The 27,604-nt window shown below is 34.4% G+C and overlaps 1 protein-coding gene across 1 annotated transcript; it reads left to right on the top strand.

Annotated features, from left to right (window-relative positions):
- Positions 1-12,673: 12,673 nt before the first annotated feature.
- Positions 12,674-13,921, top strand: LOC126882648 (uncharacterized). Its single transcript, XM_050647622.1, has one exon. The coding sequence runs from the start codon at positions 12,674-12,676 to the stop codon at positions 13,919-13,921; it is 1,248 nt and encodes a 415-aa protein (XP_050503579.1).
- The last annotated feature ends 13,683 nt before the right edge of the window (positions 13,922-27,604 follow it).

Raw genomic sequence — 27,604 nt, 5'->3', positions numbered from 1 at the left:
CTATAAGCAATTTGTTTGCATCAATATTCTCGAAATTCTATGAGATGATATGCCTTAGCCATCGGGTGCTTTGGTGTCTGTTCTGATAGTGTATTCGTATTCAGCAACCCCAAAAACCCATGAGTAATTCGTATGCATTACCTAATTTAGTATCGAAAACTGAATATGACCTGCCCTAGGCGCCAGGTACCCTGGTGTCTGATCTGATGGTGCATTCGTGTTCAACAACCCCAAAAACCCATGAGTAATCCGTTTGCATCAGTTTAATGCCGAAACCCCCCGAAACTCTAGAAAATGAGCCGCCTTAGGCACCAAGTTCTCCGTGGGTCAGATCTGATGGCGTATTCGCTTTCAGCCATTCCAAAAACCCTCCAGCAATCCATTTGCAAAAATTTAATGCCAAAAACCCTCGAAACTCCAGAAGATGACGTTCCTTGTAGTAACTATGGTCACCAGGGGCTCGGTGGGTATGTTCATGTTCTAATGGCATATTCGTGTTTGGCGCCCTCAAAAGACCCCGAGTAATCTATTTGCATCCATTTTATGCCGAAAACCCTCGAAACTCCAGAAGATGACGTGCCTTAGTAGCGATCCTGGGCAACAAGTGCTTCGGAATTAAATTGTGATGAGATATTCGTGATTAGCGATCTCAAAAATCTGTAAGTGATCTTTTTGCATCAATTTGATACCGAAAACCCTCGAAACTCCAGAAGATGAGGTCCCTCACAGTGGACTTGAGCACCAGGTAATTTTAAGGTCTGTTCTGATGGCATCTTTGTATTTAACCACCTGAAAATCCCCCAGAGTCCAATTACATCAATTTAGTGCCGAAATCCCTCGAAACTCCAGATAATGACGTGCCTTAGTAGCGACCCTGGGCAATAGGTACTCCGGAGGTCAATTCTGATGGCATATTTGTATTTAGCGACCCCTAAAACCCGTGCATAATCCGTTTGCATCGATTTAATGCCGAACAACATCGAAACTCCAGAAGATGACCTGCCCTAGGCGCCAGGTGCCCTGCACCGAGAGAAAAAAATTCTTGACATAAAGAAAGTTTATTAATATTTAAGAAAGATCGACTTGGCATATTGCCTAAGAAATATATCTTTGTATGTAAGATATAATTTTCTAAAATATTTCAAATAAATTCTACTATAGCCAAAGAAATATATCTTTAACATGATTGAACTATCACTTTCTGGCAAACTTCAAACCCATTTATCAGAAAGAAATTAGACTTGATGTTAATTAATTTTATTAGTCATAAAAATATATTTTCTACACATAACAAAACTATTCTTTCTGAGCAATAATATTTCTTAGTAAGGAATATTATTATTTTACTATTAATAATTAATGTATTTAATGTTAAAAAATATATTTCGCAGAGATAAACGTATATTTAGAGTTAAGTTAATATTTCTTGAAAATAAAGTGATATTACATACGGCAAAATAAATAATTGTGTTAAGGTAAAATCATTATTTATTAATAAAACAAGATATAAAACGTTATTATTACATAAATATTTTCTCCACTCTTAAACCACTGGCTCCTACACAACAATAAAAGGATGGAGAGGCAAATCCAACTTCCTCAAATTTTCCTTCTTTTGTTAATAGCACTTTGTATATCAGCAATTCACTAAAACAAAATCGTTATGTAGAAAGAGTAAACTTACTTTAATAATTTTTTTTTACAAAGACATAGATATTTATTTTAACAAATTTAGGAAATGAAAAAAAAAACAAATACACGGCCCCACATAAGAACTATTAATACTAATAATAATCAATCATATTTAGTTCAAACATGGCATTATTTAACCTACACATCTTTGTTTATTTTTTTCTTTTTGTTAATGAAGTATTAATTATTTATCTGTATAATATTAAGTCACACAATAAACATTGTTTAGCTAAAACAAGAGGGAAAATACAAACAATGTAAAACATTGAAGCAGATATAATAATATGTAATTTTCTTAATTTTTATAATCTAAAAGAGACAGCATACCTAATCATTAAGAAATTTTATTACGGGAAAGTATTATTAGTTTACATCTAAGTCATTTAATACATATTAACTAATTCACGGTTTTCGGCAATAACATTTCTTAACCATAAACATATATTTCTTTTAGACTAACTGATTTCTTTATCTCAAATAAATTAACAGAAAACATCCTCAGCGTTGCACCCGCCATGTTTAATATAGCGTTGTATTGTATATTTTTATAGAAGACGATACATTCAAGAAACCTATTATAGTTTTGATACATAAGTATACACATTTTTAAAAAGGTACTTACTTGTATGAAGTTCTACCATTTTTGGAAGGCCCCGCAGTTGGTTAATAACTCCTTTCTTAATATTGTTCTGAAGCTACATATTATATCATTCTGTCCCAGCTTTAAATTGTGGCATATTTCCCAGTTAGAATAATGAGCTCCTTTATTTCAGAGTCGTCCATCATTATACCTAAAAAGCATATAAAGATACTATTATGTTTCTTTTTTAACCATTCGGATACGCAACAATATTATTATTACATCTTAAATTACTCAATTTACTTTTATTTAATACCTATATATGTACGTACCTTCAAAATATCCGTTAATTTGTAAAGAACACCAATAAATCAAAAATCCATCTATATGAACATGAACATATCACGCCATCTTGATAAACACTGACGACTAAATCATAAGTAGTTAATCTGCGCAATTCTTTTGTGGAAGAAAATCTCTTTGCAAGTAACATTTCGGCATTAATGACAAAGTTTTTATTTTATAACCACAGTTACTACAGAGGGTATTTCTGAAGAATTATTTCTTGTGGTTTAAAATATTTATTTGACCGCAAGAAAATTTCTTGTTCACAAATATAAATATGGATTAACTTAACATTATATTTCTTATACTACAAAATATTTGTAGTTTTCAATTTAAGAAATAAAAACTTTAGGATAAGAAAATTAAATGTAACCATTAATGCATTTCTTAGTATTGAAGAAATTATCTGTAAGAAATTATTGAGTTATGTTTAAAAAACTCGTTTCTTCATATGTGAACCGGTATGTTTAAGTTAATAGGATATGTTAACTTTTAAGAAATATTGCTCAAAGAAATCGGTGTTTTAGGAGAAAAGAAATTGTTCTCTCGGTGTGGTGTCTCTTCTAATGGTGAATTCGTGTTTAATAACCCCAAAAACCAATGAGTAATCCGTTTGCATCAATTTAATGCCGAAACCCCCGAAATTCCAGAGAATGAGCCGCCTTAGGCACCAGGTGCTCCGTGGGTCAGATCTGCACCGAGAGAACAATTTGTTTTCTCCTAAAACACTGATTTCTTTGAGCAATATTTCTTAAAAGTTAACATATCCTATTAACTTAAACATACCGGTTCACATATAAAGAAACGAGTTTTTTAAACACAACTCAATAATTTCTTACAGATAATTTCTTCAATACTAAGAAATGCATTAATGGTTACATTTAATTTTCTTATCCTGAAGTTTTTATTTCTTAAATTGAAAACTACAAATATTTTGCAGTATAAGAAATATAATGTTAAGTTAATCCATATTTATATTTGTGAACAAGAAATTTTCTTGCAATCAAATAAATATTTTAAACCACAAGAAATAATTCTTCAGAAATACCCTCTGTAGTAACTGTGGTTATAAACTAAAAACTTTGTCATTAATGCCGAAATGTTACTTGCAAAGAGATTTTCTTCCACAAAAAAATTGCGCAGATTAACTATTTATGATTTAGTCGTCAGTGTTTGTCAAGATGGCGTGATATGTTCATGTTCATATAGATGGATGTTGGATTTATTGGTGTACTTTAAAATTAACGGATATTTTGAAGGTACGTACATATATAAGGTATTAAATAAAAGTAAATTAAGTACTTTAAGATGTAATAATAATATTGTTGCGTATACGAATGGTTAAAAAAGAAACATAAAAGTATCTTTATATGCTTTTTAGGTATAATGATGGACGACTCTGAAATAAAAGAGCTTATTATTCTAACTGGGAAATATGCCACAATTTAAAGCTGGGACAGAATGATATAATATATAGCTTCAGAACAATATTAAGAAAGGAGTTATTAACCAACTGCGGGGCCTTCCAGAAATGGTAGAACTTCATACATGTAAGTACCTTTTTAAAAATGTGTATACTTATGTATCAACTATAATAGGTTTAAAAACATGAGATGTAGATCCTTGAAACACACTCAGTGATCAAAAGATCCAAGGTTAATGGTTTGACGACCACTCGTACGAAATCAAACAGATGAAATAGAGAATGTGGAAAAATCCCCTTACGAACAATTCACACATTCACCATTTCGGGTTGGGAAAAATTTTTTGAATAGAATCAAAGATCCAAACACCAGTTCTTAGAAATGTGTTTCGCCCTCTTCAACCTCTCTGGGCTTATCAATAAAGATGAGAGGTTGAATATCTTTAGACACATTCCAATCAAAAAACAACATTCGAGACCTAGACATAGAAGGTGCGTAAATCTACGGCAAGTCCGACAATGACAGTCTCAAGTTTTAATTCCCTAATTACTTAAAGTAAGTAAAATATATGTTTAAAAACATGAGATGTAGATCCTTGAAACACACTCAGTGATCAAAAGATCCAAGGTTAATGGTTTGACGACCACTCGTACGAAATCAAACAGATGAAATAGAGAATGTGGAAAAATCCCCTTACGAACAATTCACACATCCACCATTTCGGGTTGGGAAAAATTTTTTGAATAGAATCAAAGATCCAAACACCAGTTCTTAGAAATGTGTTTCGCCCTCTTCAACCTCTCTGGGCTTATCAATAAAGATGAGAGGTTGAATATCTTTAGACACATTCCAATCAAAAAACAACATTCGAGACCTAGACATAGAAGGTGCGTAAATCTACGGCAAGTCCGACAATGACAGTCTCAAGTTTTAATTCCCTAATTACTTAAAGTAAGTAAAATATATGTTTAAAAACATGAGGTGTAGATCCTTGAAACACACTCAGTGATCAAAAGATCCAAGGTTAATGGTTTGACGACCACTCTATATTAACTATAATAGGTTTCTTGAATGTATCGTCTTCTATAAAAATATACAATACAACGCTATATCAAACATGGCGGGTGCAACGCTGAGGATTTTTTCTGTTAATTTATTTGAGATAAAGAAATCAGTTAGTCTAAAAGAAATATATGTTTATGGTTAAGAAATTTTATTGCCGAAAACCGTGAATTAGTTAATATGTATTAAATGACTTAGATGTAAACTAATAATACTTTCTCGTAATAAAATTTCTTAATGATTAGGTATGCTGTCTCTTTTAAATTATAAAAATTAAGAAAATTACATATTATTATGTCTGCTTCAATGTTTTACATTGGTTGTATTTTCCCTCTTGTTTTAGCTAAACAATGTTTATTGTGTGACTTAATATTATACAGATAAATAATTTATATTTCATTAACAAAAAGAAAAAAATAAACAAAGATGTGTAGGTTAAATAATGCCATGTTTGAACTAAATATGATTGATTATTATTAGTATTAATAGTTCTTATGTGGGTCTGTTTTTTTTTTGTATTTTCTAAATTTGTCGAAATAAATATCTATATCTTTATAAAAAAATTTTTATTAAAGTAAGTTTACTCTTTCTACATAACGATTTTGTTTTAGTGAATTGCTGATATACAAAGTGCTATTAAGAAAAGAAGGAAAATTTGAGGAAGTTGGATTTGCCTCTCCATCCTTTTATTGTTGTGTAGAAGCCAGTGGTTTAAGAGTGGAGAAAATATTTGTATGTAATAATAACGTTTTATATCTTGTTTTATTAATAAATAATGATTTTACCTTAACACAATGATTTATTTCGCCGTATGTAATATCACTTTATTTTCAAGAAATATTAACTTTACTCTAAATATACGTTTATCTCTGCGAAATATATTTCTTAACATTAAATAAATTAATTATTAATAGTAAAATAATAATATTCCTTACTAAGAAATATTATTGCTCAGAAAGAATAGTTTTCTAATGTGTAGAAAATATATTTTTATGACTAATAAAATTAATTAACATCAAGTGTAATTTCTTTCTGATAAATGGGTTTGAAGTTTGCCAGAAAGTGATTTCTGGCAAAGATATATATTCAATCATGTTTAAGATATATTTCTTTGGCTATAGTAGAATTTATTTGAAATATTTTAGAAAATTATATCTTACATACAAAGATATATTTCTTAAGCAATATGCCAAGTCGATCTTTCTTAAATATTAATAAAGTTTCTTTATGTCAAGAATTTTTTTCTCTCGGTGTGATGGCGTATTCGCGTTCAGTCATTCCAAAAACTCTCCAGTAATCCATTTGCAACAATTTAATGCCGAAAACCCTCGAAACTCCAGAAGATGACGTCCCTTGCAGTGACCTTGGGCACTAGGTAATCTGGTGGTCTATTCTGATGACATATTCGTGTTTAGCGATCTCAAAAACTCGTAAGTAATCCGTTTGCATCAATTTGATACCGAAAGCCCTCGAAACTCCAGAAGATGACGTCTGTTGCAGTGACCTTGGGCACCAGGTGATCCAGAGGTCTGTTCTGATGACATATTCGTGTTTAACCACCTCAAAACCCCCCGAATCCAGTTACATCAATTCAGTGCCGAAATCCCTCGAAACTCCAGATAATGACGTGCCTTAGTAGCGACCCTGGGCACCAGGTACTCCGGAGGTCAATTCTGATGGCATATTCGTATTTAGCGACCCTTAAGACCCATGAGTAATCCGTTTGCATCAATTTAATGCCGAAAACCATCGAAACTCCAGAACATGACGTCTCTTGCCGTGACCTTGGGCACCAGGTGATCCGGGAGTCAGTTCTGATGGCGTAATCGTATTCAGTGACCCCAAAAACCCCCCAAATAATAACTTTTGTTTCTTATTATACTGATTTTGACTTTATTTTTATATTTATGCAATTTTGTATGCCTTTTTAACGTGCAATTATGCATTTCCACCCATTTTTGAATAGTAGACTTTTTTCCTGACGTCCTCCTGATCATAATGCAAAAAACTTAAAGTCTCTAGGGGCTGTACTTAAAAATCTATTTATTCGGGTGTTTTTAGTACTAAATGCCCTGGTCTATTAATCATGAGTAACGATTTAATAATAAAAAGAAAATGTGCAGTGTTTATCATTATGTGCGGCTTACTTAGAGGTTCGATCAGAAAAAAGGAAAATAAAAAGATACGGCGATACCGGATCAAATATTTACATCAACAAAGAACTTTGAAAGACAATTCCCAGATACTAAATAGGTATGTATTGTCGGTTGATGATAGCACCAGTCATTTCAAGAACTTGCTAAGAATGTCTCCGCAAATCTTTGAAATTTTGTTAAATGAAATTGGGCGTACCTAACATTCAAAAATAGGATACAAACTTAAAGCTATCGCTGCCAAGGAAAGGTTGGTTATCACTTTACGCTTCCTGGTAACCGGTTATTCGTATTCCAGTCTACAATATATGTTCAAGGTATCCAAACAGAAAATATCAGAAATAATTCCAGAAGTATCTATGCAGTGCTTTAAGACGTATCCTCAGAATTCTTCGATTCTCTAAGTCTGTCCTTGTCACTAAGAAAAGCAAAGCTTTTGAATGCATACCATTCTGATTTGTACACTTCCTTAGCCCAATACAAATAAAGAATCATTAATAAGAATCCTCTTAAACTTAAGAAAATATATGAAATATGTCATGAAGACCATGTTATATATTTTATTTTTTATACAAAAATTCTTTACATCTCCCTGTTCCAACTGTTTTCTTGCCTTTGGCTTTTCCCTTCTGTAAGAGCCTAATAAACTTAATATTTTTTTGTTTTCCCTGTACACCCTCAAGATCAAAAACTCTTCCAATTTCTTCCCAAGAATCAGCTGTTTTATTTTTGTTATAATGAAATTTATTCTTTGGATCCCATAGATTAGGATGCTTACTATATTCCTGGATTAATAGTAAAACATCTTCCCTGGATAAATCCATATTAATATTTCCTACCCGTCTACTTATTTAAACAGAAAACCAGTTCTGTGATTTACTCCACACAACCTGAGCAGGTACGCACAACGAACGATAAATAAATTTTCGCTGGTAGAGCACCGCGTCCTCACTGGTAAAAATTTGCGACGCAAATTCTGGCGACGAAAATTCTTGCGACGAACCATTAGTTCAAAACGCACGAAAAATTTACCAATGCGGACGCGCCATTTTACGCTTTGGATGTTTGGAGATAAGTGATAACCTTCGATACATCACTGCAATACTGGTTGCCTACCTGTTGGCGTCCGTTGGGACGTGATAGCAACAGTGAAATACTATTGACAGTTTGACACTTAATTTGTTTAAGTTGGAAGATTATTAAGTAAAACATCTCTTACTGACTGAAGTTACAGCTTGTTCTTGATGATTAGCACGTAACACAATTGTTATTAGTCACTATTTGAGCGAAAACTAATTTTAATAACTAGTATTTACAGTAATAATCATGATACTATAAATAACAAGATAATATATTGCACATCCGGAAGTCGTGACGTAACTGGAGACCGGCAAGTTCGTAATGGTTCGTAATCATTCGTAATATCCGATTACTTTGAATTGTTCGCGGTTGTATTTTATATTTTAGCTTTGACAGTTATTTTGACTGGAATCTCGACACTAAATTCTTTTCGAATACATTGAAGTTTAATGTTATTTTGCTAATCGAATAATTTCATCACATAATGCATACAAATCCCATTTAACTTTAACAAGAATTCAAATTCAACTTCCGGTCTCCAGTTAGGTAATCAATGCGCGAACTCGGGCGTATTTGAGCTACTGAAAAATACTATCTCTTTATTTATAGTATCATGGTAATAATTACAAATTTCGGCACCAATTTACAGATCGATACATACACGTTTTGACGTTAGTTTGACAGTCTCTAGGGAAGTTTAAAATACTTGTTCGGATACTTCATCTTGCGATTGGTGTGTTTCTATGCTATTTTCATATTCTTCATCGTTGTTTTCAAACACATCTCCATCACTAATAAATGATACTGGTGGTGTTGGTGTACGATTTTCTTCTATATTCGGCTCTTTTTTTAGTCCTACTTCTTCCTTTTTCACCTCTTCTTCTTCTTTTTTAACTTGTCTAAACTTGGTATCGATAGTAACGTTTTTGATGATTGTGCAATGTCCGTGAGAGGTTTCGTGATTGGTTTAAAAAGTTTATTTAGTGACTCATCTTGTTCTGTTTTGCCTAATTTCAATGCCAAATATTTTTTGCAAATTGATCTAGCCAATTCGGAACTTTTTTCTTGAGCATGGCAATGACAACCGCATCATTAGACATTTTGTTGATGACTCCACTTACAATTTTATATATTTATCAAATCCTTTGCGGTATCGACCATTGTTGAGGGCACAATCTTTCATAATTACCACAGTACCATAGCGGTCTTTCATCCAACATTCTGAACAGAGTTTTTTAAATTGATCAAATGACATGTCTGGCGATACGTCTTCATCAAATATATGCTTCAAATTTATCTCGTCTTGCTTGAATAATACAATCATGTTACAATTGTCTCTTATTAGTTGCTTCGGTATTTTTGAATATGTTTGATATAAGTAAGCGGCATCGATATCTTTATGTCTGCACATGGAATAATACTCGCGAAACTTTTGTTGACCATCGCATGCAACATCATCGAAAAAAAAATTGAGTTTGGTTGAGCTTCGTCTGGGCCGATAATTTCTTCATTGTCTTTGAATGGAAAGTACCCAACACCTTTGACTTGCGCTATTACATCTTGCAGTAATTGGTATTTCGGTTGAAAGAGGGATTTCGAATAAACATAGACATTTTTGAACTTGACGCCATTCGGATTAAATAACAGTGATAGCATGGCATTCATTTTTCCGCACCCACTTGGACCGCAAATAATAGCTCTAAATGAGTTTGGTAGCAACTTACCATGTTTACTGTCACTTTCTGGACAATGTCCAGATTATCGATTGGCAGCGTCTGCTCTTGTTGAACGACCTTCATCGTGTGACAAGTGTAGTAAATAAGTACGGCAATATATTATAGATGTCACCACTTATATGGCATCAGTCCAATGTTGGTCTTCGAAGGAGGTGGTCTCGTGAACTCCCTAATTAATAAACTGCCATTTGAACTACATATTCCTGGCGGTTATCAGTACTGTGGATGTAAGTCACCGTTCCTTGTTGTTGTGTTTTATAAGTAAAAAATACGTTCTTTAAAGCTGGAACAAAACTACAAAAACGTCTTGCACGCGGAGATCCAGAAATTAATCCATTAGACGCAGCGTGTAAACAGCACGATATTGCTTATTCGCAGCATTCATCTCTCGAAGAACGCCACAAGGCCGATAAAGAATTGGAAAATAGAGCCTGGGAGCGAGTTAAATCGAAAGACGCTAGCATTGGTGAAAAAACTGCTGCTTTACTTGTAACCGGTGGAATGAAGACGAAAAGAAAATTGGGAACGGGACTACGTTGTGGAAGAAAGGGGCGTTACTCTTTTAATCGCGATGTTGTCTCAAACATTGCAAAGTCCATGAAGAGAGGAGCATCGTTACAAGATACTGCTTTGACGGCTGTACGAATTGCAAAATCCATAATCAAAAGACTTGGCGGTCGAAAAAACATTGATGTTCCTCGAGTACTACCACTAAAATCTGGAGGCTTCCTACCCCTCATATTCATACCTCACTTTGCTGGTCTCTCTGCATTGGGGGCGTTAGCAGGAGGTGCTGCGGGGGTGGCAAAAACTGTGGTCGACGCAAAAAATGCTCAGAAGAAATTATAGGAGGATATACGTCATAATAAGGCTATGGAGCACGTTGGTTCGGGGCTGTACCTACGTAAGAAACCCAGAGGCGGATTCGGCTTGTATATGAAAAAAACTTCCAATAAAGCTACCCAATCGTCCGCTGTACGACTTGGATATTGCACATTACGCGAAAATACTTAAAATACCACATTTTCGAGGAGTTTTCATGAATGACGCTCTGCCTAGAGACGGTCCTCGAAAACGAGAATGTGCAATAGTTAACTTGGATATATCCACACATAACGGAACACATTGGGTAGCATATAGAAAGATAAACAACGACGTGGAATATTTAGATTCATTTGGTAATATGAAGCCGACCAAAAAACTTGTGAAATATCTGGGTGCACGTGCCAGAATTTTCTATAATAATCATCAGTATCAGACGTTCAATCAAATCATTTGTAGACATTTATGCTTAAAGTTTTTATATAATGGACAGTAGTAGATTGCTTATGGCCCATATGTTTCGCGAAAAATGTTTTACACAATATAGTGACGAAGAACTGAAACGCATACCTCTAGAGTATATTATACGGACTGTTAGTCCTTCAGAGTTGTTAAGTATATGGCATAAATTGCCTGGGGAATATCGAGGAGAATGGAACTTGCAGATACTACTTCCGTGCTTCGTACATTACAACAGACCAGATTTGAGGACTCACTGGGATGGACCAGCCGATTCTCAAGCATCTTGTCATTTATGTAAACTTGCTTTAGAACAAATAAGAAATATGCGAACATAAAATTGATTTTTATTCAATTATATATAACCTATTAATCCTTTTACTTGAATCAGTCATCATGTAGCAGTTGTTGAGAGTAGTTAGTACCAATTATACATTTTCATTTCAACCTTCCACACCAACCGTGTTGGATCTGAACACAGATTATGAAATAGCTTTTCGTGCCTTCCATTCCTACAACAGTATACCAAACATTGAAAATAACAAGTTTTATTACTGCAACGACTAAAACCAATGGCAAAACTTTGCTTTTCCCGACTGATATTATGAAATTGCCGATATTGAAGAATACATACAAAAGAAACTGGGTGCTGATAATGAGCTTAAACCTGAAACGATATTTAGTCTAAAACCTAACCACAACACGTTGCAGTGTCAGATATTTAGCAAATATAAGATTTCGTTTAAGCAACCTGATAGTCTTGGTACAGTATTGGGATCGGCAATACTCAATCCCGGAAAGACGTATTCTTCAGATCTACCTGTTAGGATTATTAAAGTATCTAGTATACGTTTTGAATGTAACATTAGTACTGGAGCCTTCGACGGTAACAGACCTGGTCACACGATCTACGAATTTGTCATACAATCGAATCCTGGATACGCAGTTAACGAAACTCCTCACAATTTGTTGTATCTACCCGTTGTGCCGCAGCGTGAACTTACCAATATCACTGTCTTGGCTCTCGATCAAGAAGAACGACCTGTAAACTTTACAGGAGAAGAGAGCACATTGGTGTTGGAACTTAGATCAAGAGGGAAATGGGTCTAGTAATAAGGCCATCTACTGCTCACAGAACACCATTAGTTGTACAACCGTCTAAGCGAAAACATCGTATCCACAGAACACCATTACAACCGTCTACGCGTAAACATCTTACGTTCGCAAACAAATCACCATTAGTTGTACAACCGTCTATGCGAAAACATCTTACGTTCGCAAACAAATTGGTTTTACAATCACTTGGTTTTAAACTAAAAAATGACGACAGTGTATGGAAAACGAGCACGTTCAAACGACACCATCGTAGTAATGCCTCCAAAATTCGATATTTATCGTAAGCCAATGTTTGATGAATCGATTCGAAAGGCTGAATACCGAACATATGCACCATTCATCAAATCATTCAACTGCAATGATATTGTTGAATTCAGCATTAATCAAGTTGACTCGTTTTTTGAAATGAGCGAAACGTTGTTATGCATTAAAGGATCACTCGTCGATAAAGCGGGATCTGGAACAATCACGCTAGCAAATAATGTGGGTGCTTTTCTGTTCGATTCGTGTACGTACAGCGAAAGCGTACGGGAGATGGAAACAGTGCGGGATCCTGGTATCGTAAGTGCTGTACGAGCTATGACATGTTACAATCAGGAAGATTCCAAGTATATGGTTATGGCAGGTTGGAATTACCCTAATAGTCCCATTCTACACGATACTTCATCCAACATACAGATGCCTCTTAAGCACATTTTTAACATTTTCAACGATTATCCAATGATTACGTGTGGTCGTCAAACAATAAGACTAGTTCGAGCTCGAAACGACAACGATTGTTTAATTACAGATGCAGCTACAACAGCAAAGATTAACATCACCAACATTGAGCTCAGAGTGAAGCACATATATCCCAACGATGAAATTAAACTACAACTAATGACGTCCATTCAAGAAGATCGCCCTATAGTTATTCCGTTTAGAAAGTGGGAATTTCACGAGTTGCCTACCATTACCAAAGGTGCTAGGCGTGAAGTATGGGCCGTTAAAACTAGCACATCAGTTGAAAGACCACGTTATGTCATTGTTTTCTTTCAAACGGGAAAACGTAACACAATCAAAGTTGATCCTAACTTATTTGATAATGTCAGCATCCAAAGTATTAGATTATCCTTAAATGGCGAATATTTTCCGAACGAGAGAATGCAGTTGGATTTTAGCAAAACTGACTACAACGAGACCTATTTCAACTATACCGAATTTCATCCCAGCTACGCACATTCCAAACAAAAGCGACCTCTACTCGATTTCTCATCTTTCAAGCATCACGCATTGTTCATCATCGATTGTTCAAAACAAGAAGAAAGCATGAAAGCATCCACTGTTGACGTAAAACTCGATATTGAAGCACATAATGGTTTTCCCGAAAATACCGAAGCCTATTGCATTATAATTCACGACTGCGTAATGGAGTACTTCCCTCTTACCGAAATTGTAAAAAGTCTAAATTAGACGCAGAAAGTGTCAGTAGTAAACGAGCAGTCATCATGAGAGTAGCATTCGTAGATATTCAGGTGGGTGATTTGTTCCCAAAGAACTTACCATCGAAATAGGTTTTAAACGAAGCCATTACATCTTTTTACCTCCGAAACCATTCAATGCGCTAAGTAATGTAGATAAGAAGACTGCATCATACGTGGAGAAAAAACTGCTTGGCATTCGATACTCTGATGGAGAAGTAGAATTGTCTAAAATAAATGAAATACTAGAAACCAAGCTGTTGTATGCAGTCGATTACATCTACGTTCGAGGAGAACAAAAAGCAGAATTTTTAACCAAGAAATGTCACATTTTTGGGAGTTTTTCCTCTTATTATTGATGTTTGCCAGTTTGATGATACACCTCATGCTACTGGAAACGTTGGTCCTGCTACAAACCCCTGTCATGCCGTTGGACTATTTTCATGTACCGAAAAAAATGTGGATCGTTTACGTCACTGGTTTTCTTATACAATAATGCCGTTGTAATTTTTCTATGTATTAATAAATATGTTGGAGATTTTTTTTGGTTTTTTATTTAAACACCTTATTTACTGATCAAGTCTTATATTACATGAAGATTCAAATTTTCTCTTTACAATTTCAAAAATAATTTTTAGAATTAAAATAAATACAGATGCTAATATTACACAAGACATTGCAAAGACATTGTCTATCTCACTTTTCACATAATCTGTGGTGTTGTTGCTGACACCCATGGTGTAGGCTGAATACGTCTCAATGGATATGTAGCTTGTGGGAGTTTTCGAAAGACGTAAAGGCCTTGCTGCTGTTGTAACTCTTCAGGGTTCCACGTTTTGTCCTCAATATGCAGACTATCGAATTGTTTTTTAATTTGTTTTATATCTTCAGACGATTTAATATCTTTATTTAACTGATTAAGTTTACTTTGAAATTCCATCACCCTATGTATGTACTCAATGGGATTCATATTAATACTGATCATGTTCTGCGTGCTATGTCTCATAAATGCCAACTGTCACGTCCTTCTTCGACTGTCACGTCATGCGTCGAATCTCACATCATTCACGTGACATGTCAAATGTCAGGTCATGCGTCGAGTGTCACGTTCTACGTCGAATGTCGGACGGAAGACTGAACAATGTCACATGAATGTCACGTTATGCGTTGAGTAAGCGTCGAATGCCACGTCATTCACGTGACATGTCAAATGTCACGTCACGATCGGACCAATAGCAACGAACAATATAGTGCCGTTTTGGCAAGTTTGTTTTTTAACGTATTCCCCCACCCCGTTCCAACGAGCCCTCTTACGTCACAATAGCAAAGAAGATATGCGGTAATGCCGTTGTGGCAATGCCGCCATCTTTCCAATGAGCCCTCGTTTTTACGGGGGCGGTCTCCGATGTTTCGCATTTACGTGCGGTTATTGCGATTTAAGGGGTGCGTTCTTAGGGGTTGCGCTCAGATGAACGTAGTATATCTACTATGTGCTTTATGCTTTAATTACATAATCGTGAAGTTATTTGGGGCCGCTTGGGGTAATTTGGCCTAGTGCCGCAAGTACCCGAAATCCGGCACTGCTTCAATCCATTCCGAGTAACGAGTACATATTTGGATATTTTTCATTGAACATTTCAATAGCCTGTCGCGTCGGTACAAAACAGCTCCAATACTATAAGAATTTACAAGATAAATTATTCTTTGTTGGATACTTAACATTGTCTTGTCGAAAAAGAATGACAATTCGCAAATTATCTATCGGAGTTGACAGATAAGTTAAATTAAGATGAGCTACTAGGTAAGCTACATTGTAGCTTATAGGCCTGGATCCCGCATACCAAAAAAAAAGTTTATTGATAGCAAGCTGAAAATTTGTTAGCTTAACGGTGTCTACTCGGACAAACTTTGATGAATGGGAACACTGGAACAGTGAAGTTTTAATTGTGGAACATGATTTTTATTATGGAACGTCACGTGTCATCCTGACAAATTTATGATTTTGAAAACTAGCAGGTGGTTTTTAAGTTTATTCAACAGCAAACCTTATATAATATAATATGTATATGAAAAATGTTTGTCCGACAAATATGTTGGGCATTTTATTACGTCCGACACGTAGAACATGTCAAATGATAGGAATTATATATATATATATATATATATATATATATATATATATATATATATATATATATATATATATATATATATTTATTTTTAGCATCTTATGACGTCCCCCCATGTTAAACCGTAGTCTCTCGTGGCTTCCAGGTCTTCGTGAACTCCGATATACGGTTGCCACGAGGACTTTCCCTAAAATGTATCGCAAATGAAAGGTACCACTTCCTACAATGCTTACACAAAATATTGGCCGGACGTCCTCAGTCACGTTATCTGTATAATAATATACACATTACTTGGAGCAATTGCCGTCAGGCGCGCCATGTTCGCTTGCTGTATATCTAAAATCACTTTAACGGTTTTGATGGCATCCAAATATATATTTATTCAGTTTGCGGTTGTAGTGGTCTCCGTATATTTGAGTTTATGTCCTCATGGCTTCCACTGCGCTGTTGTCACCTCAAATGTTGGAATTTAGACTTCGGATATTTTTATAATTGATTATTGTAGTATGTTGAAAAAAATATTGTTGTGATATATTAATGATATTTTTTTGTATAATTAACAATGTATTTTTTTTCACTGCAAAAATAAAAAATTAAAAAGTATGTTCATTAAAATTGATGAATTTATCATAACCAGTTGCCGAATCTGCTGGTCTAATTGCTCAATTGTAACATATTATAGAAGTGTTAAAATTGAATTCTTAATTTTTTATTACAAAACTTTTACCTCGACACCGTAGGTTACAAGAGGACGGCTTAAGTAAAGTAAGTACAAAATTTTTAATAATATAATTTGTTCAACTAATAGGTGCAAAGGTGTCTGGAAAATAATAAAAATGTTTAAAACATTGCTTACTTATTTCATACACTCAATGTATTTTTTTATGTAAGGATATAGAAAATAATATTTTGAAAAATATTTAAAATATAGTAGTAAGTCTTAAATTTCACATTACATAAAGTAGTTAAGTCTGCTAGTCTACAAAATTAAAAACAAATAGAATACATACTTAAAAAAAATTAAAGCACTCATGCCATACCAAACGAACTACATTCTTACATATTTTAAAAAGAAAAACCTTTAATTTTGCCCAACCCGACTAAACTATCGGCAGGTAAAAAGTCTGCAGTATGCGGGGGCCCTACTGTTGAAATAGATTAGAATATTAAAATAAACTTATCTACCATTATGAAATTCTAATTTGACACAAAAAACTGTATCCTGGATTAAGAACAAGTGTGTAGAATACTCTCGTGAATTAAGAAGCGTTTCTACTGTAGGGTGACCATATCATAAATTTGAAAAAAACGGGACACATCCAAGCAGCAGTAGCGCACCTATAATTTTTCTCTGGGGGGAAGGGGGTTGGCTTGGGCGTCGAAATTTTTTTCTATATTTTGTGAAAGACAAGTTACATTTTCCTGCTATTATTTATATATTTTTCATATGCCCTGGGGGAAAGGGGGTTTAACTCCCAAACCCCCCCCCCCCCTGGGTGCGCTACTGCCAAGAAGGGTTTGGAGCGATAATACACAAACAGGGATTGAAACACCGTCTTTTAGCTAATTTGGAACCTATAAATCCTTTTCAATTTTAAATGTGTAATTTACGTACGATCAAGACTGCGAAACGCAGAAAACTAAAAAACTACGCTAGAATGACGTGGATAAACAACCAATCCGTCAAAACAAAACAGGGAAGAATAAAAAATAGCGAGAAACACAGCAAACTCAACAAATAAAAAGAAGAAAAGTGACGGGTTTCGCTGGAGGACATTAAAAAAGACAGAAAACCATCAAATATAACAATTTTACAAAAAAATCAGATAAAAAATACGTCCAGCATTAAAACAAGAGTACTAAAAAACAAAAAAAAAGAGAAACCCTGTTTGAAGACAAACAGATCAGCAGAATATGAGAAGAATATTACGAAAAAATGCTATTCGGTATGAAGGAAACAGATGAAGAAGAACAAGATAACAACGAAGTAGAAATTTTCACAGAAGAAAACGTACAAAAACAAATATTAAAAACATAGAAAACGGAAAAGCAGCAGAAGAAAATGAAATAACAGTGGAAAAAAATACAGAGGAAGAGAATTACATAAGGAAATAAACCAGCTAATACAACAAAAAATATGAACAAAACAGACTACCAGCCGATTGGAACGCAGATATTATAGTAGGTACCTATATACAGTAAAACCCCGCAAATCCTAACTAATTGGGGGGACAGCCTGTTTGGATTCCGAAAAGGTCGGATTATCCGAAAGTTAGCCTAACTAATAATTGAAAGTTTACTTTGTCGTTGATTTTGAGTCGCTGTGCCTGTCTCTCTCCCTCTTCCACCCATCTCAGATTGATGTCACTGATGCAGAGCCAGTGTCATCATTTGTGCTTAGTCGTTAACTCCATGGCTTGATTTCTAATTTGAATAAGCTCCATTTTCCCCGTTCCCCTATACAAGATGGATCAGAAAACTAAGAAGAAAGTGTAATTACAGAATGGATTGAAGCTGACGACAAAGGGAGCGAAGAATTTACGGATGAATACATTGTAGACTTGGTTTAAGCTCAAGGCAACCCTAATGACTAATGAAGATGAAGAAAGCGAGGAAGAAGTTTCCCTGTCATATTGAGTGTCACACGCAGATGCCACTAAAGCTCTGGGTGTGGCTCTACGTTACGTGGAGCATAACTCTGCTGCATTACCAGTAGATGTAATGTTTATGTGTAAATAGAATTAGAATTAAACAATGGTTTCGAATTCAGCTGTATAAGTTGCAAGTTGGGAGGGTCAGGTAGTAAAAAAGTTACGAATTGGCCGGTGTACATTTCGATTTGAAAAAGTTTGTCATTAAGAGTTACGAGTTGGCGCGTGTCCATTGGAAGAAGGAGAATGTCACGGTTAAAGAATTTAAGGGACTGGTTTAGATGCAGTTCCATAGAACTCTTTAGAGCAGAGGTGGATACATTAAAGATAGTGATGATGATATCCAACCTCCGATTAGGAGACGGCACTTGAAGAAGAAGAAGATATTAGATTTTACTGATTATGCCGCCCCCTTGTGATGCCGCCTGATGCGGCTGCCTCACCGCATCATAGAACGGCACGGCCCTGAAAATTACAGTCTTTTCGTTTAAGTCGCTACAGGTAAAAATAAGTAATTAAATATCTTATATCAGATAGAGTATTCATTTTTAGTAGATGAACAAAGGTTTAAAATGGCAGTTTTTGAATTTTGGTACGATTATTTGTTGCTTCGGAAGTTGCAAAAATAAACTTTTGCAAAAATAAACTTAAGACTGATATTACATGAAAAATTGGGTCAAACAGTCCATGTTCAGTCCAGGTATAACAAAAAATTTCAAGGTGATTCGTCAATTAGTTTACATTTTATTCAATTTGTTTAATAAAAAATCCTTTTCTTTGCAATGATAAAGCATGCTTTTCTTCATAAAATAATAATGATACAGCAATTTTGTGGAAACTACATGAAAGAAGAATACTTATGTTTTCAAAGTTTTTAAAAAAATAATAAAAACTCATTTTTATCATTCCGAAAATATTTTAGTAAAGTAGAGTCATTTTTGGCTTATAAACAATTTGAATAACTTTGTTAGTATTGACTGCAAACTAAATTAATCGACTAAGGGATGGAAAAAACCTACCGGTTATAACCTAAACCCAGTTTTTTTAATTCGAAACAACCGGTTTTACCGGTTGTTTTTTTGTCCCGGTTATGACCGGTTTTTTTCTTTTTAAAGTAATAACCATTGAAAAACCGAATAAGTTGCCTGTGGAAAAAAATTAATTTAGAGAAAAATGAAGAAATTTCTATATATTTTCGATCTTAATCATATAATATTATAAATAATAAATGCGAAGTAATTAACCCAAACAACCATAATTCAACTTTTATTTACTAATAGAGAACTGGACGAAAGTGTCACATCAGCTTTTATGAAACAATTTTGAGAATAGTTATTTAGATTAATAAATGTTTCAAAGACTGGTGAAATGGTGCATGTGATGATAATATTTACATAAAAGTATGTGATCTGCTTGAAATCGATATTCCAACCATCATCAGCTAAAAAACTGTTTATACTTGAGTACTTGAGACTTGAGACTCTTGTATAATGTGAATACCGAAATACGATTAGGAATCTCCATTATGTAATTTTTAAACAATAAATAATTCTTACGAAATAAATGGTAGGTATTATACAAACGTATTAAAAAATATTACCTACAGAAATTTTTTGATGGCAATAGAGAAGTAAATACTGAATTGGTTTATCGAATTTATTTTGTAAAATACCTATAAGTCATTTGGACATTTTTTAAAACTTGATAGATCCAAGGGACATTTTGATAGATCGATAGGATCATCACTTTTGGGAATATCCCAATTATTGACAACGCAATATACGCCGACGCCGTCTACAACGAGCGACGAATCAGAGATTGGGGTACTCTGGCCCATTTTTAGGGTAACTTGAAAGCGCCTGGGAAAATTTTTATAGGTTGAATTGGTTGGGGAATTTTTCGGGAGGAAAATTGAGCAAACTAAAGTGCAATATAAATGTAACATTATAACTTATTGAGTATTTGCTTTTGATTAAAAAAAACCGAAAACCTGTTTTTGGAACAACCGATTTTTTGACCGGTTATAACCGCCAGGTTAAACCGTAAGTTAAAAAAACCGGTATAACCAAAAACCGGTTTTTTGTTCAACAAGCGCCATCCCTAGACTTTAGGATTTAAAAAGCTGGTACTTTTACATTATTATTATATTATCGGTTTATAACGTTCTTCGTCTTCCGATACCCGTTCGCCATTCCTCTCTGTCCGTACATTGATCTACTTGCAGACCTCTTTCATCCATGGCTTTGTTTATTCCTGCCTGCCAACTTTTCCTCGGTCTACCTCATCTTCTTCTATCTTGCAGTTTCCATTTTTGCCCTTGTTTTGGGATTCTGTCTTCATGCATTCTTTATACGTGACCAAACCATCGTAGTTGTATTTCGTTGGTTTCGTCATTTATTGTATGTGTGACCTTCATTATTTCTCGTATCCGTTCATTGGTGACATGTTCTCTTCTTGATCTTCCTCAGAGGCGGCCCTAGCCCATGTAGCGCCCGTGTGCAGTCGATGCCCTGGCGCCCTTTGCTAGACGCGCAGTCAAAATTGACTATTTGAATAGGTACCTACCTAGTACTAGTACATTAGGTACACTCATAATGCAAACAAAAATCCAGATGCAAATAGTTCAATATTAAAAGATGTCGGGAGCCAATTGGTATTCACGGCGTCAGAACAACCTACCCAAATCTGTTAAAAATATTTAATTAAAAATATTTAATTTTTTATCTATGCGGTAAGGTTGAAAATAATACTATAAAGGTACTTTTGCATAAGAAGGGAGATAAGACAGAATATTACAGACTCCTTAGCCTGCTAAACCACTTATACAAACTCTTTACAATAGTAGTGACATCAAGAGTAGAAAAGAAGCTAGATTTTTACCAGCCAAAAGAACAAACTGGATTTAGCACAAACTTTGGAACAAACGACCATCTGCAGGCAGTAAAGTTACTAATTGACAGGTCAATGGAATATAATCAGCCAATCAGTTAATGGAATATAAGCCCTTGCCCTAGCTTTCGTATATTTCATAAAGCCTTTAACACGATAAAGCTGGATAGCATTTTAAAAACTATAAATGAATGCAGCATTGACTATCGTTATTGTACAATCATCTATAATATTTATAAAGAGGCAAAAACGAGTGTTAAGATACATGATAAAACCAAACATAGAACGCGGCGTAAGACAAAGCGACACACTCTCGCCAAAACTATTCATAACTATTCTGGAATATGCCTTTAAGATCCTTAACTGTGACAATAAAGGGATCACAATAGATGGAGAAAAGTTAAATTATATTCGTTTTGCAGATGACATAGTCCTTATAACTGATGACCTAGGAGAAGTAAAGGAAATGCTATATGAGTTAGACGCTATCTTCTGGAAAATAGGCCTGAAAATGAACTTTACTAAAACTAAATTTATGACTAATCTGATTTCTAGCGGACAGCTACGTGAACAGGAAGTAGAGCTAGTGGAAAAGTAAATTTACTTAATTCATGAAATTAGAATTGGCAGATATATTCAAACATGCGAAATAAAAAGATTAACTCTTGCTTGGGCAGCTTACGGAGCGCTGAGAGACATATTTAAGAGCAGTATACCAATCAGTTTAAAAAGACAAGTGTTTAATCAATGTGTGCTACCGGTAATGACATATGTAGCAGAGACACTGACTCTAACCAAGGCGACAGCGTCGAAAATGAGGGTTTGCTCAAAAGCGTATGGAAAGATCCATGCTGGGCGTAACCCTACGGGATAAAATAAGAAATGAAGATCTGAGACAAAGAACCGGTTATAGACCGGGATCACAGACATATATATAACGTGTCACCAAGCTTAAATGGAACTGGGCAGGGCACGTCGCCAGGCAAAAGGACTTAAGATGGACACAAAAGCTAATGGAATGTAGACCAAGAGAAGATAAAAGCTGTTGAGGAAGGCTGCCTACGCGATGGACATATGATATCAGGCGGATTAGTAAAAACTGGCAACATTCAGCACAAAACCGTGAAGTATGGAAACAATTGGGGATACCTATGTCCAGCAGTGGACGTAAATTGGTTGGATGATGATGAAGGTTGAAAATTGGTTGAGGAAATTTGACAGGTTTGACTACACGAGTAAATAGTACTTTTACGAAGGAATTGGTTATAGATGAATAAAAAACCAACTTTGTACTTATTTAAAAAATAATAATTTATTAACGAATTATTACAGAATGCACATACTATAACATAATAATTATGAAAAAAAAATACTTTTCGTGCTTTTGTATTAGCAAAATCTTGAATAATATCACTTAATTCAACGCCTTTGAAAATGCCCGGAAAATCCCAAGCAATTTGACCTTTATAGGTTTCACAACCGATTTCGGAATCATTGTCGGTATGTCTGCAAACGAATCGAAAGATTGCCGCTCGTCCGTTGGACGGACAGCCGGGCGGGCGGCAATCTATAAATCGTGCTTAAGTGCCCATATAATTTTTCATTTATCGTTTTAAAGCATATTTTATGTTGAATAAAGTAAAGGACCCGCCCTTTGGCGCTCGGCGCCCCCAACATCCCGGCGCCCGTGTGCACCGCACACCCTGCACAATAGGTAAAGCCGCCTCTGATCTTCCTGCAGCCCTTCTCCAGAAATCCATTTCGGTGACCTCTAACATTCGTTTTGATTTTTCCTTCATATGCCATACTTCGCAGCTGTATGTTATAATGCTTTTCACTACGGCGTTATAGATCTTTTTCTTGTTTTGGTTGTTTACCTGCTTGTCCCAGAGTACTGAGTTTAGGAGCCTAATTGCTTTCCTGCCCTGAGTGTTTCGTTCTTTAACGGCTCCGTCTAGTGTTCCATCATTCGTGATTTTCATATTCATACCCAGGTATTTATATTCGTTACATTTACTGATTGTTTCTCCTCCTTCTATAGTCGAGGAAATGAAGCATTTTGACTCGCAATTTTTTCGTCCAGCATGGATTTACTTGAAATTTTCACAGAAGGTAGGGCGTAGGGAATAGGCCAAGGATCATTTTTTATATCATGCCGCTGTACGCTAAAAGCTTGGGGTGGTTGCCACCCCATCTCGGGGACGGGACATTTTTATTGCATTTTAACCATGTAAATCGATGTAAAAAGTAATTCTAAGAAAGAAATGTTTTTTACATTTTCTTCGTAAAACTAATATTTTTCGAGTTATTCGCGCTTGAAAGTAACAGTTTTTCGACGAAAAAATCGACTTTTTTAGAGGATTTTTTGAGAAACCTCGAAAAATATGCATTTTATCAAAAAATACTGTAGATATGAAAAATTTATCTTTTAGTAACACAAATTACCCCTGTAGTTATCACATTGTTTTCGATGTGTACTTTTACATAAATGTTAAAAAAAACTTTTACCTTGATTAATTACGGTCAAAGTTAGGCACTTTTTTTTATTTAATTCACAGCTAGTTTCTTTATAACAATTAAGAAACCTAACTAGCGCTATTTTAAAGTTCAAGGTATGTATATAGTTTATGTGTAAAAGTTTGAGTAAACTTGAACAGAGTTGTTAATATATCTTTAAAAATGACGTCCTAACGAAATCGACTCGTGGTCTGTGGAGCGGAATTATTAAAATCCGTGCACTCAAAAAATGAAATTAACTTTTCAAAGATATGTTGCGCTTAATATCTCCGGAGTTTGTTGATGGACTTTGATCATTATTTTTTAAATTTATATATACCTGTAGTTTTGTAGAGTATGTTATGTACACATATAGCCACCTAACAATACAAAATGTTATGTATACATATACAAGTATATGTATACATATATAATTTCATAAAAATCGTTCAAGCGGTATCGGAGGATTATGGCAACTAACATTACGACAGGAGAATTTTATAGATGTAAATAAATAGCTAACTATTAAAAAATAGGAGTTGGTGGTAGAAAGGTGAAAATTAAGGGTTGTATATATTTTTAAAACATTAAAAGGGTAAACCCTGTAGTTGGCTGTATACCTTTGTTAAGACAACGTAGAATGAAGTAAACACTTCTGTTGTATATAGGTATATTATAAATTTATTAAAAAAATTTTAAAATTCATCCACAAGGGAGTGGTTGTACAAAACGTTTTCGGTCAAACTGACCATCCTCAGTGTAAACGTCCAGTGTACAAGTAATTGAAACTAGCCACTTGAATAGGTGTAAAACCTCAAAATAACATTATTGCTACATTATGAGCTGTATAGTAATCGACAATAAGTCGATGTCTTAAGATTAAAAATGTATCACATGTGGATGTATGTCATCCTTGCTCGGAATTAGCACAAGGTTGTGATCAGGTGAGAGGTTAACAACCAACTGAGTTGGTTGTTAACCTCTCACCTGATCACAACCTTGTGCTAATTGTGTAATAAGACATCGACTTATTGTCGATTACTATACAGCTCATAATGTAGCAATAATGTTATTTTGAGGTTTTACACCTATTCAAGTGGCTAGTTTCAATTACTTGTACACTGGACGTTTACACTGAGGATGGTCAGTTTGACCGAAAACGTTTTGTACAACCACTCCCTTGTGGATGAATTTTAAAATTTTTTTAATAAATTTATAATATACCTATATACAACAGAAGTGTTTACTTCATTCTACGTTATATATTTTTAATTGTACATAATATAAAATGAAGGTAGACAATTTTCTCCAAAACAATAAAAAAGTGGCAGGGGGCAACCCCCCTCATAACGTATGGGTGTAAATAATAGATTACCACCTATTTTCAGTCCTACAGAATATACGTGTAAAATTTCATAAAAATCGGTCAAGCCGTTTCGGAGGAATATGATAACTAACACTGTTACAGGAGAATTTTAGGTACATAGAAGTAACTGTGAATTAAATAAGTAATAAAAGTGGCTAACTTTGCTCGTAATTAACCTAGGCGAAAAGTTTTTTTTGAAAATTCGTGTAAAAATATCAGCTTTTCAAATCCCAACGCAGATTTAGTCAATATGTTAATATGGTTATTAAAATTGTTTAGAAGCCAAAAATGACTCTACTTTCGTAAAATGTTTTCAGAATGCTAAAAATGACTTCTTATTGATTTTTTAAATAAGTTAAAAATATAAGTATTCTTCTTTCCTGTGGTTTCCACAGAATTGCTGTATTATTATAATTTTCTGAACAATAACATTGCAAAAAAGCTCTTTGTGATAAACAAATCGAATAAAATTTAAACTAATTGACAAATCGTCTTGAAATTTATTGTGCATTATGGACTGTTTGACTCAACATTTCATGCAATATCAAAGTCTTAATTTCATTTTTATAACAATTTTTTTATAAGTTATAACAATTTTTTTATTTTCGAAATTTAGTTTTATTTTGCAATTTCCGAAGTAACAAATAATCGGATCAAAATTTAAAAAATTTTAAACCTTTGCTTATCTACTAAAAGGTGAATAATCTAAATAAGATATTTAATTACCTTATTTTTACCTGTAGCGATTTAAACGAAAAACTGTCATATTTGACCCTTATTTGTTAATAACTAAAATTCTCGTCCGAACTGTGACGGGCATTGTTGTATTTATAATGTAATAGGTATAACTCCAAAAAACCCATTTGCAACCTGGCTGGTCAAGTGTCCCGACAAAAACCTTATTTTTCTGGACTATTGCAACTAAGAGAAGAAAGAAAGAAACTTAAAAAAAATGTTACAAAAAGAAGCAACCGAAGAAGGAAAAAGCAGTAGAAAGGAAATACAAAGAAAAAATATAGCGGTTAAAAAGCAAGCCAGGAAAGACAAAAGATACTATGTATATGATATGGTACAAATGTCAGAAAAAGCTGCGCAAGAAAACGACCTGAAGATACAGTACAATATCATCCGAAATTTGACAGGGAAAACACTAAACAGTAATAAACAAATCAAAGATAAACAAGGAAATATAATTAAATCAGAACATAAAATAATACAAAGATGAAAACAACACTGCGAGGAAATATACTCCAAACACCAGATATAGACGAAGATAACGTAATACAGGAAATAAACATTAGAACAATTGAAATTACGAAAGAAGAAATACAAAACACACTGAATCAACTAAAAAAATGGCAAAGCCGCTGAAAGCGACAACCTACCGATAAATTTAATAAAGGCGGGCGCAAACAAATTAGTAGAAATGTTACACAAACTCAAGATATGGGCCGACCAGGAGCTCCCACAGAAATGGAACGAGGGTGTAACCATTAAGACACCAAAAAAGGGCGATTTAAATAAATGCGAGAATTGGCGAGCAATAACACTGCTAAGTGCCACATTTAAAATAATGTCAAATATCATATTGAATAGACTGAAGCCAGAAATAGACAAGAAACTAAGACTAAGAAGCAACCAAGAAGGCTTTCGCGCAAAACGCTCCACTATCGACCACATTTGTACTCTATCAGCACCTCTGTATCTTGTACCTGTACCGCTGTATCTCCTGTACTCTATAATAATCTTGGAACAAGCTAGTGAATGGCAAAAAAATATAAACATAATGTTTACTTTGACTTTGACTTTGAAAAGGCATTCGATAGTATAAACAGAGAACAAATGTGGAAGATTCTAAAACTATATGGACTACCGATAAAATACATCAACTTAATCAGACTATTTGACAAGAAATATACAGCCAGACTAAAACATGCGGGAAAAATGGTAGTAGATGTAGTTATACAAAGCGGAGTTAAGCAAGGATGTGTGCTATCCCCGACATTATTTCTAATAATAACGGACTGGATCATGCAGAAAGTAAGCAATAATAAAACAGGTATTAGATTGAAATTGCATGACTAGTTGGAGGATTTGTAGTTCCCAGATGACATTTTTTCTCTAACCGAACATAGCAGCCCTAA

This window comes from Diabrotica virgifera, chromosome 3, assembly GCF_917563875.1.
Source record: "Diabrotica virgifera virgifera chromosome 3, PGI_DIABVI_V3a".
NCBI classification, from domain to species: Eukaryota; Metazoa; Arthropoda; class Insecta; order Coleoptera; family Chrysomelidae; genus Diabrotica; species Diabrotica virgifera.
The sequence above is the reverse complement of the archived record's forward strand: the minus strand, read 5'-3'. Positions and strand labels throughout refer to the sequence as shown.